General features: G+C 37.3%; 1 protein-coding gene across 2 annotated transcripts in view; it reads left to right on the forward strand.

The window, feature by feature from the left end:
* SBF2 (SET binding factor 2) overlaps nucleotides 1–13275 on the forward strand; it is a 499115-nt gene that overhangs the window by 359097 nt on the left and 126743 nt on the right. For both annotated transcript variants that reach the window (XM_070767584.1, XM_070767585.1), the window contains exon 17: nucleotides 6788–6856. In XM_070767584.1, the coding sequence (XP_070623685.1) occupies nucleotides 6788–6856 (69 nt within the window). The remainder of the gene's footprint in view (nucleotides 1–6787; nucleotides 6857–13275) is intronic.

Below are 13275 nucleotides of genomic sequence, written 5' to 3' on the forward strand. Positions count from 1 at the left end.
CAATTATTTAACCTCTAGAAACTAGTTCCTTCCTAAACAAAATGGACCCAATTCTAGTGTCTACCTCCTAGAGATGTTGTAAAAATTAAATGAAATAATTTCTGTGTATCCAAACTGAAAATGTTTGCTATTAATACTTAGTAAGCACTTAATAAATGTTAGCTATTATTACCATATGTCAGGTGCACTGTCCTAGTTTCCAGACATACAACGCTGAAGCAGACTTGCACCATTCACTCAAAAACTTAAGACTGGATGTTATTTGTCAAGTCTAGCATTCATCTTCTGTCTCAGTGGGACTGGTGGTACATATTAAATAACCATAGTGTTCAAAATTGTGGTACATTCTCAGTGGTTTTATTAGCTGATTGAGCATTAAAATATAACCTGAGGCTGAAACAACAAGAGTCTCACTGCTTATTTTGTACTTAGCAGTGTACTTGGAGGGCTTCCTAGGTGGTGCTAGTGGTAAAGAACCTGTGTGCCAATGCAGGAGACGCAGGAGACCCAGGTTCAATTCCTGGGTTGGGAAGATCCCCTGGAGGAGGGCATGGCAACCCACTTGAGTATTCTTGCCTGGAGAACCCCACGGACAGCCTGGTGGGCTACAGTCCATAGGGTCCAAAGAGTCAGACACAACTGAAGCAACTTAGCATGCAAGCACATGCTGTACCTGGAAAGGGTGGACGAGCCGGAGGGCATTCATGTAGGGGTGCCAAAGGGGAGGAGTGTGAATGGTGAGGCAAGGCATGGGTGGCATGCTAGAGGTATTAGATGTGATAAGAGTAGTTATAATGTGGAATCGTTTGTTGTTGTTCAGTTGTTAAGACATGTCCAACTCATTATTACCCTATGGACTCCTCTGCTCTCCACAATCTCCCAGAGTTTGCTCAAATTCATGTCTGTTGAGTTGGTGATGTGGAATAGAAGATGACCAAAAAAAAGCAGACTGACTAGAGCTGTGGCTTATAACTGGAGGGCCATATGGTCGGTTAACTGTGGAGATTGGTCCACACCACAGAGGTCTTACAAGGTTAGCAGAAGACTTTGCTCATTATCCTGTATTGGTCAGAACATAGCTGACATTTTTGAGCAAGAGAGTAATATGATATACAGAGGTATTTTTGGCTTTGGTAGTTTTAATTTTTGTCTCTGTGTAGAAGATACAAATGTTCTCAGTGTTTTGGACAACTCAAAAAAAATTTTTTTTCTGAGCTATGTCTAATCCAAACTCAAAAAAAGCTTTGTAAGACATCATGCCTTTTGGCCTTATTTTTTTCTTTTAATGTTTACATATATCATTTTTGAGAGATTCCAAAGTTTTATGAAAACAGGAATGCTGGTTATAACAGTTCCAAAGGTATGCAAATCCAAATATGAAATAATTTAGGGTAATGAGAAATTAAGATTGCAAGGTTCACTCTTCAATTGTAGGAGGAAAATTAAAGGTAAACCACGTAGCAAAGTTCAAAATAAAACATGTATAGGTATTCAAGTCCTTGGAGGCTTATAAATTGCCTGGTATGCCTATAACTACTTTGCTATTATGTGGCCAAAACACAGGGGACTTCAGGATGTGTATTTACGAACTGATTCCCCAACAGATAACTGCACTATGCCGAAATGCTATTGCTATGTCAGTGATTGTACTTCTTGTTTCAGAATTTTTCCATTTTTCAATCTAATTAACTTAGAATGTCTCTAACGTGATTTACAAAGAATTTTATATTTATATTTTGCAATCAGCATTTGACTGGCGCTCAGGTTTGAGACATGCACTACAATGTGTAAACATTTTGTAAGATAATAAATAGCTTCTAAATGTTTTATGATTGCCTGTTCCCTGCTAATTGGTCATGGATTGAAATTCCCCATTGTTTAATTTTTTTTAATATGTGGGAAATTTGTATAAATGAGTGTGTGGGACTTCATATCACAGCTGTTGTCATTTAAAGTTTGGACAGCATCATTACAAATGAAGCCCTGCTGTGAAATCAAAGTCAAAAGGCATCTTGGCATCCCAATCATTTCCTTAGGAGAAGATTACAGCTCAAGTCTGTTGAACTTTATTGCCTTGGGCCTCATGACAGTCTTCAGAAACATGCAAGGCATTTCTGTTAAAGAAACTCAGATGTGCTAGGACACAGGGGATGACATTCTTGCACATAACAGTGTCCTAAGCAAGAGAATGAGGAATAAGTTAGGAAGAAAAAAGATGATTCACACTTTTTGCCATATTCTGGGATTATAAAATCCATGGAGATGACAGAACAGGAACAGGATGTGGTGTTTTCCTACATGGCCTCTGTACTTTTTCCAGTTTTACTGAAGTATAATCAGCAAATAAATTTGTAATGTATTTAAAGTGTACACCATGAAGATTTTTTTTTAAATTTTATTTTTAAACTTTACAATATTGTATTAGTTTTGCCAAATATCGAAATGAATCCGCCACAGGTATACCTGTGTTCCCCATCCTGAACCCTCCTCCCTCCTCCCTCCCCATACCCTCCCTCTGGGTCCTCCCAGTGCACCAGCCCCAAGCATCCACTATTGTGCATCGAACCTGGACTGGTGACTCGTTTCATACATGATATTATACATGTTTCAATGCCATTCTCCCAAATCATCCCACCCTCTTCCTCTCCCACAGAGTCCATAAGACTGATCTATACATCAGTGTCTCTTTTGCTGTCTCGTACACAGGGTTATTGTTACCATCTTTCTAAATTCCATATATATGCGTTAAAATACCATACATTGTGAAAGGATTCCCACAATCGAATTAATTAACACATCCATCACCTTGCAGATTTACCTTTCTGGGGAGGGTGAGAATACTTAAATTCTACTTTCTTAGCAGATTTTCATTATATAATAACAGTATTATCAACTGTAGTCACTATGTTATACATTAGATTCTCAAACCTTGTTCATCTTATATGTACTCTTTTACCAGCATCTTCCCATTTCTCCCATACCCCAGCCCCTGGCAACCACCATTCTACTCTTTCTTAGTTCAACTTTTTTTTTAAGACTATACCTATAAGTGATACCATGCAGTATTTGTCTTTCTTTGCCTGGTTTATTTCACTTAACCATAATACCCTCTACATTCATCCATGTTGTTCCAAGTGGCAGGACTTTTTTCCTTTATAAGGCTGAATAATATTGCATATATAAACTACATTTTCTTTATCCATTCATTCTTTGATGGATACTTAGGTTGCTTCCACACCTTGGGTGTTCTGAATAATTCTGCAATGAACATGGGAGTACAGATTTCTCTGTAAGATAATGATTTTCTTTGCATTGTGTATATACCCAGAAGTGGGATTCTTGGATCATATGATAGTTCTATTTTTAGTTACTTAAGGAACCTCCAGTTGTTTTCCATAGTGACTGTACTAGTTTACTTTCCTTCCAACAGTGTGCAAGGATTCCCTTTTCTCTGCATCCTCCTCAGCAATTTTTTCTTGTCTTTTTGGTAATTCAGTTCAGTCGTTCAGTGGTGTCTGACTCTTTGCGACCCCATGAACCACAGCACGTCAGGCCTTCCTGTCCGTCATCAACTCCCAAAGTCCACACAAGCCCATGTCCATTGAGTCAGTGATGCCATCCAACCATCTCATCCTCTGTCATCTGCTTCTCCTCCTGCCCTCAATCTTTCCCAGCATCAGGGTCTTTTCAAATGAGTCAGCTCTTCGCATCAGGTGGCCAAAGTATTGGAGTTTCAGCTTCAAAATCAGTCCTACCAAAGAACACCAGGACTGATCTCCTTTAGGATGGACTGGTTGGATCTCCTTGCAGTCCAAGGGACTCTCAAGAGTCTTCTCCAGCACCACATTTCAAAAACATCAATTATTTGGCACTCAGCTTTCTTTATAGTCCAACTCTCACATCCATACATGACCACTGGAAAAACCATAGCCTTGACTAGCAGACCTTTGTTGACAAAGTAATGTCTCTGCTTTTGAATATGCTGTCCAGGTTGGTCGTAATTTTCCTTCCAAGGAGTAAGCATCTTTTAATTTCATGGCTGCAGTCACCATCTGCAGTGATTTTAGAGCCCAGAAAAATAAAGTCAGCCGCTGTTTCCACTGTTTCCCCATCTATTTGCCAGGAAGTGATGGGACCAGATGCCATGATCTTCGTTTTCTGAATGTTGAGCTTCAAGCCAACTTTTTCACTCTCCACTTTCACTTTCATCAAGAGGCTTTTTAGTTCCTCTTCACTTTCTGCCATAAGGCTTGTGTCATCTGCATATCTGAGGTTATTGATATTTCTCCTGGCAATCTTGGTTCCAGCTTGTGCTTCCTCCAGCCCAGCATTTCTCATGATGTACTCTGCATAATAGCCATTCTAATAATGAAGTTACAGCTCACTGTGGTTTTGATTTGCATTTCTCTGATTATTAACAATGTGGAGTACCTTTTAATGTACCTGTTGGCCATATGTATGTCTTTGAAAAAAATGTTCAGTTACTTTGCCCGTTTTTTAATTGAGTTATTTGGTCTTTTTTGCTCTTGAGTTGTATGAGGTCCCTGAATATTTTGGCTAGGAACCCTTTATTGGATTTATGATTTGCAAATATTTTCTCCTGTTGCATAGGTTGCCTTTTCATTTTGTTGATGGTTTTCTGTGATGTGCAGAAACTTTCTAGTTTGATGTAGTCCCATTTGTTTATATTTGCTTTTGTTGCCTTTGTACTTTTAAGTGTCACATCTAAAACATGATTGCCAAGAATAATGTCCAGGAACTTACCACCTGTGTTTTCTCCTAGGAGTTTTATTGCTTCAGGTCTTATATTCATGTCTTTAATCCAGTTTGAGTTGATTTTTGTGTATGATATAAGATAGAAGTCTAGTTTCATTTTTCATTTGGATATCCAGTTTTCCCAGCCTGCCTTTATTTTAAAATAAAAACATAAATGTGGTTCTAAAGTAATGACTGCCTTCTTATTTGCAGGGCAGCAAAGGAGACACAGACATAAAGAATAGACTTTCATTCACTGTAGGTGAGGGAGATAGTAGGATGACCTGAGAGAGTAGTATTGAAACATACACATTACCACATGTGAAATAGAGAGCCAGTGGGAATCTGCTGTATGATGCCTGAAACCCAAAGCTGTGACAACCTAGAGGGGTGGGATTGGGAGGGAGGTTTAAGAGGAAGGGAACAAGTTCTTGCCTGTGGCTCATGTTGATGCATGACAGAAACCTCACCATATAGTAAAGTAATTATCTTCCAATTAAAAAAAAAAAACAACTAGTGTTTGCACAACAGTAAGGACACTGCCCACTGCCCTCATAGAAACTTCTTAGATAAGCCTGAGTCTTCCTTGTAAAACCAAGCTTCTCTCTCCTAATATGTTACCTTTGCTGATGTATTCATGGATCCTGATGGTTAATATAAATTCTGTTTGTTTGCTTTTTATGTAAATGAGATGTTTCCCCCTTAGAAATGGGAGCCACGTTGCGTAGCAGCCATATCTCAGAAACCTTGTTCTACCAGTGACCTTTCTTTTTCAACTCTCTCTCCCTTGGATTTTCCTCCTTGGTGTGCACGGGTCCCTTCTAATTCTTACAGAATCAAAGGATTACATAGAATGTTAGTATTCATCTGGCTCAGTACTACCAAGATTTATTCAGCCACCCATTTGGATGTCATGACTCTTCCACAGCTTCCTCCCCTTTACAGCTATGAGCATTTACACTGGGGGCCTTTGTTTTACTCTACTCACTTACACCCTCATCATGTCACCAGTAACCTCTTTGATTCACAAGTTTCTTGGCTTTTTCTCAATCTTTATTTTACTGAATTTCATGAAGCTTTCAACACCATTGGTCATTTCTTCTCCTGACATCTATAGTATTGTGCTCAGTCGCATCTGACCGTTTTGTGGCCCCATCACTCTAGCCCGCCTGACTCCTATGCCCATGGAATTTTCCAGGCAAGAATACTGGAGAGGGGTGCCATTTCCTACTCCAGGGGATCTTCCTGACCCAGGGATCGAACCTGTGTCTCTTGCGTCTCCTGCATTAGCAGGTAGATTCTTTACCACTAGTACCACCTGGGAATCCTGACATCTTTAGTATTGCTTTCTTCTAATTTCTTTCCCATCTTGATTTTCCTTTATTCCTTCTATATAAGCATCTATCTTCCCCAGGTTTCTGTCTTTAGCGGCTTCTCTTCATTCCTCTCTCTCCATTTTCCTAGCAGCTGCACCATTTTACATTCCCACTGAGATTTCCTGACTTTCCTATTCCCCAACATTTCACCCAAAGGGTTTTGGCATCACTGATATTTCTTGCCTGATCCATAACAAAATTTTACATGCAAACTCTTCATAGGTAACACTGAGAAAAAATATACTATTTCAATTATAACATACATCCCAGTCTTAGAGAAGTTAAAATGTGGAGGGAAAAGGTGTATCTTTGGTTCAGTGAAATGCAGTAATTAAATATATTTAAACCCCCTCCAAAATTTTTTGGACAAATTGCACAGCTATGAACATAAACGGGAAAGTAAAAGTAGCTACTCACCAATAGTGTATGAAAATATCTTTCTCAAATGTATTTTTACAACAAAAGACTGTGCTTCAGGACAGTATTTTTTTCCAGCTCTTTTTTCACAATTATCTAGGTAAGTCTTAATGACAATTTAGAATAAAAGTAAAAACCCCTTAGAACAGTAAATAATGTATCATAGATTTTTGTTTCCATATATTTGTGATTTCTGATAAATGTCCTAATAATGCTCATTTCTCTTTGTTTTCTTTAAGGATTGTTCCAGTTTAGAAGAATATAACATTGCTGCAGCATTACTCCCTCTGACTAGTGCTTTCTATAGGGTAAGTTTTAGTGGTCTATATGTAAGTCATTTTGATTTATATAAATGTATTCAGCTTGATTTATCATGGAACTACATCAGTCCCATCTCCTGACAATATCTAAGACACATCTGTGGCTATATCTATTATAACATTTGTTGCATACTATGTGCAAAAAATGAAATACATGTTAAATTATCTCCTAAGATATAACCCCACCACTCTATCCCCATTTCATTGTTCTTTAGAGCAACTTAATAACCTGAAATTATGTATTGTTTAGTTTATATTTGACTGCTCTCTGCCACCAAAGAAAACAAATTTGGTGGGATATTATTATATATATTATAATTATACTTATATATTAATTAATATTAATCATTAATTATAATAAATTTATTATATTTAATAAATTTAATATTAATATTATATATTATCTGTCTTATTCATTGCTATATCCCAATGTTAATAAGTTTCTACTGAATGAATGAATGAATGAACACACTAGATGAATAAATGTCAGGCAGAAATTAGAGATTAACATCACTGGCAACTTCTGTGAACCTTCTTAAAATTTTCTGGAGTGCTCAGTGCTTTTCTTAATTCTATCACATACTGTAGTTCTCCTGTCCATGCCTTTCAAAGAGATTGATTCTTATGGCAAACAATCCAGCAAATTCTTATTCTCTCTTTTCCTGTAAAGACTTGTAGGGAGTTACGGAGCCACGCTCTGAAGAGCACGTTGATTACGTCTGTCTGAAATACACAATAGGAAACAAGAAACCTGTGGCAGCCAGGCTGCCTCAGGCCCAGCTATGTGCAGTTAGCCTCAGGAAGCTCAGGACTTCAGATAGGCGTTATGGAAGGACTTCTAGCTTAGCTACTCCCTGTTTCATGGACTCTAAGTCAAGAGAGATTATCAGATATTCCCAGATCTAATTTAGTGGAGAACTAACTAGGCATCAGATATATCTAAGTGCTTTAGCTGATTCATAAAAATGATCCATGCCCTTAGATGCTTTTTGTTCTGCCTATCCTTTTTGTTTCATCCACCATTTCTGACTGATGAGGTCTAGTCCTCTTCCTGCACTTAGCATGTGTTCAATAAATATTTCTTGATAAGACCAATTTTTAAAAAACTTTACTTCAAACAGTTTGTCCACAGTCTCTGAGTTAAAAGTCTTAACCCAAACATTCTCCATAATCAGGAGCCCTTTCTCTGCTGCTAAGTCACTGCGTATTCCTTTTTCTTCCTCCTTACCTTCCCATCCTCTTCAAAAACAGAAAATGAAATTTATGAGACTCACACTTCTGAGATCTGGCAGGTCATACTGAGCATCCTCAGGAAATAAGGACAAATCTCAAAAATTTTAATCAAATGAATTTGGCTTTAGAAACTAAAGACAACCAGCTGGAGCTTGGGCATTATCTTTCGGTTTTCCCTTAACCAATCTCCAGGCCCACTCCAGTTTTTCTTAACTGCTTAGTGGTTCTTCATCTTATTCCTCTCCTAACATGAAGAACAATGTTACAAAAATAGGTCAGGCCCTCCTGTGTCTTAAACCATCAAGGAAATTTGTCTCCATATCCCAGAGTAACCAGAAAACTTTCTTCTAACTAGCCTTCATATGGGCCCTCACATGGGCATTTGTTAAAGAAAATAGCATTTTAAAATTTTCCTACTTTAACATCTAAGATATTTATTTCTATATAATATATCTACATTTAAAAAACAAGAAGAAATGTAGGGAAAATAAGAACCGACAGTAGAAACTCAATTGCTCAAGAAATCCAAACTACTGAAGACTTTGTTTAAGCTGGATTATTAACCTGTTTTACAGTGTATTAGTGAGGGTTTGGTCATCAAGCGAAAGCACCATGAGTGATAGGAAGTAAGGACCCTATTGTAGGGACCAGCTTTTATATTGTTATAGAAGCTGGAGAAGAAGTTTATGGAAAGCTTCAAATTAGGGTCTACCTGTTGGCCTGATGTCACTGTAGGTCATCAGGGCAGCAGTCAAGAAGAAAAGCTGGGCATGACAGAGGGAAGAACAAGGGCAAAGTAGAATCTGTGTATGTCTCTCATGTCCTCCAACTTCAGGGAAGGAGGTGACCTGAAAAAGAAGCCACGTTGTTGGCCATTGAGCTACACATGTGCCTAGCTCTGAGTAGGAGTAGCTAATGGAAGAGATCCAATAGGAACTGGAAGAAATGTGAGCCTGGTTCTTCCCACACATTAAGATGATCCAGCAGATTAGTTATAAAAGTGTATGAAATACAGCAGCACGTGGCTGTACTGACCTTCAGAGTGTAGCGGCCACTGCTTCATTTTTGCCTTCCAAATCTTAGACACATTTCTCTGTCATTAACCTTAACCTGGACTCATGCGGCAAAGAGAGTTCTGGGAAATATAGTTCCAGCTTAGCTTAGTTTACACAGTGCAAAAGCATTACACTGTGTTTTTTGTTTGTTCCATGCATGTGTTTAATGCATGCAGTTATTTAATAAGCAGGGATGCGTGCCATGCTTTTCTCTGTGTTATCAAACTTAATAATACAGACTTACATTTTATGATGAGTTTATAGATTTAATTCTTTACTGTTGGCTTGGCTTGATTTTACTTGGTTTGTTTTGGTTTAATTTGGGCATGAATTACTCAAGGTCCAGTCAGGAGCCAGAAACCATAACAGTAATATGAGCAGGAAAAATTTAATGTAAGGAATTGTTAAGTTAATAGGGGATTAACTACTAAGAAGTACAGAAGATTTTAAAGAATACAGAAATAGCAGATAAAGGGAGCAGCTTGTCGAAGGTTCAGGCAGAATACCCACAAAAGGAGCAAATTTGGAGAGGGCCACTCTCCAGCAAGACTGAGATTCAGACCTTGTTGGAGAGGCATTGCTATGACCGGCACTGAAGCGAAGTTCACTGAGGGGCTGCAGACTTGGACTGGCAAGCAGGAAATGCCCGCTGGAGTTCTCACAAGGCTTGCTAGGAAGCCGCCGTCTCTGGGGCACCACTGAAACTTGCGAAGTGGGGAGCGCGTCTGGGTGTCCCACACACAACTAGCAGGAACGAGAAGGAAGAGCACACCAGAACCAGGAAAAGAGACCAGTTCATACTGTAGTGTCCCAGCTGGCAAAGAAAAACTGTGACAGGTCCAGCTGCATTACCAAAAAGCGAGGAAAGGCAGGTGGATCCGGAGGAGAGAGGCTCTGCACTGATACCCAGCAGACAGGGTTAAGGAGTAGATCATATTGATTCTTAGATACTTTCTGAGTTTCTGTCTTACAGGAAATTATTGCTGATGCATAGTGGATTTGTTAATTCAGGAAAATTCTGTAGATGTCAATTGCATTATCCTGGCCTCTGATTGCACATGAGCCATCCTCATACTGTTCAAAGGGTGTAAATTCCTGAGTCTTGCTCAGCATTGCTTCAGAAAATGGACTCAGCTACTTGTCTTGCTTAAACTTGCTTTGAAAATATTTTTTAATAACATTTATTAGTCTTTTTTTTTTCAATGCACCAGGAGTTTATTGAGCATCTCAACAAAAAAGGTTACTATACCAGACAATATCTTGGGTAACAAGATGAACAAAATATTGATGGGGCCACTAGGAACTTACATTAGTCTTTATAATGTAATAAATAATAAACAAGCTGGTCCACAGTTTTCATCAATCAGGTAGACATTTTCTTAAAGTAGTATATATGCATGGTTAGAAAATTCAGATGGTACAGAGAGATAGAAAATGCAAAATAAACGCTCACTTTCCCACCTCTACTCCATTTCTTCTGACAGTTGGTTTCCTCCTAGGGGAAAAAAAAAAGTTGTGTATTTTTGCTAGAATATACAGATAAAATTATTTTTTAACTAAAGTGATCACCTTGCTTTTTTCACTTAGTAGTATATCTTGGAGATCCTTCTGTATACCTAATTAATTTATAGCATATATACCTAATTATTTTTAATGACTGCATATATGTATCCATATATATGTCTTTTTAATAGTGGAACTCAAAGCCTGCTCTGAGTAAGGTGGTGGGAGAGATGATGGATCAGGTGCCTATGTTGTTGGTTTTTTTTTTTTAATATATCAGCTATTTTTTAAAAATTGAAGTATAGTTGATTCACAATATTAGTGAATTACTGTTAGTTTCAGATGTATAGCAGAGTGATTTTTTTTCAGGTTATACCCATTGAGTTATTGTTGTTTCTGTTTAGTCACTAAGTTGTATCCAACTCTTTGGCAACCCCAGGGACTGTAGCCCGCCAAGCTCTTCTGTCCATGGGATTACAAGATATTTAATATAATCCCCTGTGCTATACTGTAAATGTTTGTTGCTTACCTACTTTATGTATAGTAATTTGTATCCTTCCTTCCTCCCCTTTGGTAACCATTAGTTTGTTTTCTATATCTGTGGTTCTGTTTCTGTTTTATATATAGATTCATTTGTATTATTATTAGATTCCACATATATGTGATACCATATAGTATTTGTCTTTCTCCATCTGACTTATTTCATGAAGTATAATATTCACTACATCCATCTGTTTTACTACAGATGGTAGTATTTCTTTCTTTTATGGCTGCATACTATTCCACTGGGTGTATATATACACACCATTTCTTCTTAAGCCAATTGTATGTTGATGGGCATAGGAGTTGTTCCCATGTCTTGGCTTTTGTAAATAGTACTGCTGTGAACATTGGGGTGCATTCATCCTTTGAATTACAGTTTTCATTTTCTTCAGGTATATACCCAGGAGTGGGATTACAGGATCATATGGTAGCTCTAATTTTAGTTTTTTAAGAAACTTCCTTACTGTCTTCCATAGTAGCTGCACAAATTTACATTCCCACCAATAGAGTACAAGGATTTCTTCCCTTTTCTCCACACCCTCTCCAGCATTTATTATTCATAGACTTCGATGATAGTTATTCTACCCAATATGAGATGGTACTTCACTGTGGCTTTGATTTCCATTTCTCTAGTAATTAGCAGTGTCAAACATCTTTTCGAGTGTCTCTTCACCGTCTTATGTCTTCTTTGGAAAAATGTCTATGTAGGGCTTCTGCCCATTTTTTTTAATTGAATTTGTTTTTTCAATAATGAGTAATATAAACTTTATATATTTTCAATATTAATCCCTTGTCAGTCACATCATTTGCAAATATTTTCTCCCATTTCATAGACTGTCTTTTCATTTTGTTGATGGTTTAGTTTGCTGTGCAAAAGCTTTCAAGTTTGATTAGGTTCCATTTGTTTATTTTTGCTTTTATTTCTTTTGCGTTGTGAGACTGATATAAGAAAATATTGCTACAATTTATGTCAGATAATATTTTGCCTATATTCTCTTCTAGGAATTTTAGGGTGTCGTGTCTTATATTTATGTCTTTAACCCATTATGAATTTATTTATTTTTCTATATGGTGTAAGGGAGTGTTCTAATTTCATTGATTTACACATAGCTGTCCCAAATTTCCCAGCACCATTTATTGAAGAGATTGTCTTTTATCCATTGTATATTCTTGCCCCTTTTATCATAGATTAATGGACTGCAGATGTACAGGCTTATTTCTGGGCTCTCTGTTCTGTTGCATTGATCTATATGTCTGTTTTTGTGCCAGTACCACACTGTTTTGATTATTATAGCTTTGTAGTATGGTCTGAAGTGTGGATGGGTTATTCCTCCAGCTTTGTTGTTCTTCCTCAGGATTACTTGGTAATTCTGGGTCTTTTATGATGCCATATAAATTTTAGAAATCTTTGTTCTAGTTCTGTGAAAAAATGTCATAATGTATTTTGATAAAGGTTCATTAAATCTGTGGATTGCTTCAGGTATTATGGCCATTTTAACAATATTAATTCTTTTGATCCAAGAGCATGGAATATTTTCCCATTTCTTTGAATCATTTTCAGTTTCCTTTATCAGTGGTTTCTAGTTTTCAGGATGTATAGTTTCTTTTTAATTTAAAAAATAATTATGCATATACTTACCCTTCTCATAAAAGTAGAGTGTTTTATTGGCCCAGATTAAACACATGTCTCTCTTTTAGAGCTTTGCTTAGACTAAAAGATGTACCATTTTTGACATTATCTATATGAGATCTTTGGGAATTTGTTACACCACGGCCACCATAAATATAGAGGTTTTTTTTCCTCTACAGTTCTTTCACACCTTTTTCTACTTTAAGAAACTTGTATTTAATGTGTCTTTAACTCATGAAGCCTTTCTTGAAGGTAGTACCTTAACAGCTAGGTTTAAATGATCAGGGTTACTTTTATGGTGAAAAATAATAATTTTTACATTTATTGTTTATATGGTGCTTTCATTCTCAGTTCAGAAGATGTTTTTTATGCATGCCAAACACTGTGCTTATGTTTGTTGCTGAGTTACAGGTGAATAACATGGTCCTTACCCTCAAGAAACA

The sequence above is a fragment of the Bos indicus genome, chromosome 15 (assembly GCF_029378745.1).
Source record: "Bos indicus isolate NIAB-ARS_2022 breed Sahiwal x Tharparkar chromosome 15, NIAB-ARS_B.indTharparkar_mat_pri_1.0, whole genome shotgun sequence".
NCBI classification, from domain to species: domain Eukaryota; kingdom Metazoa; phylum Chordata; class Mammalia; order Artiodactyla; family Bovidae; genus Bos; species Bos indicus.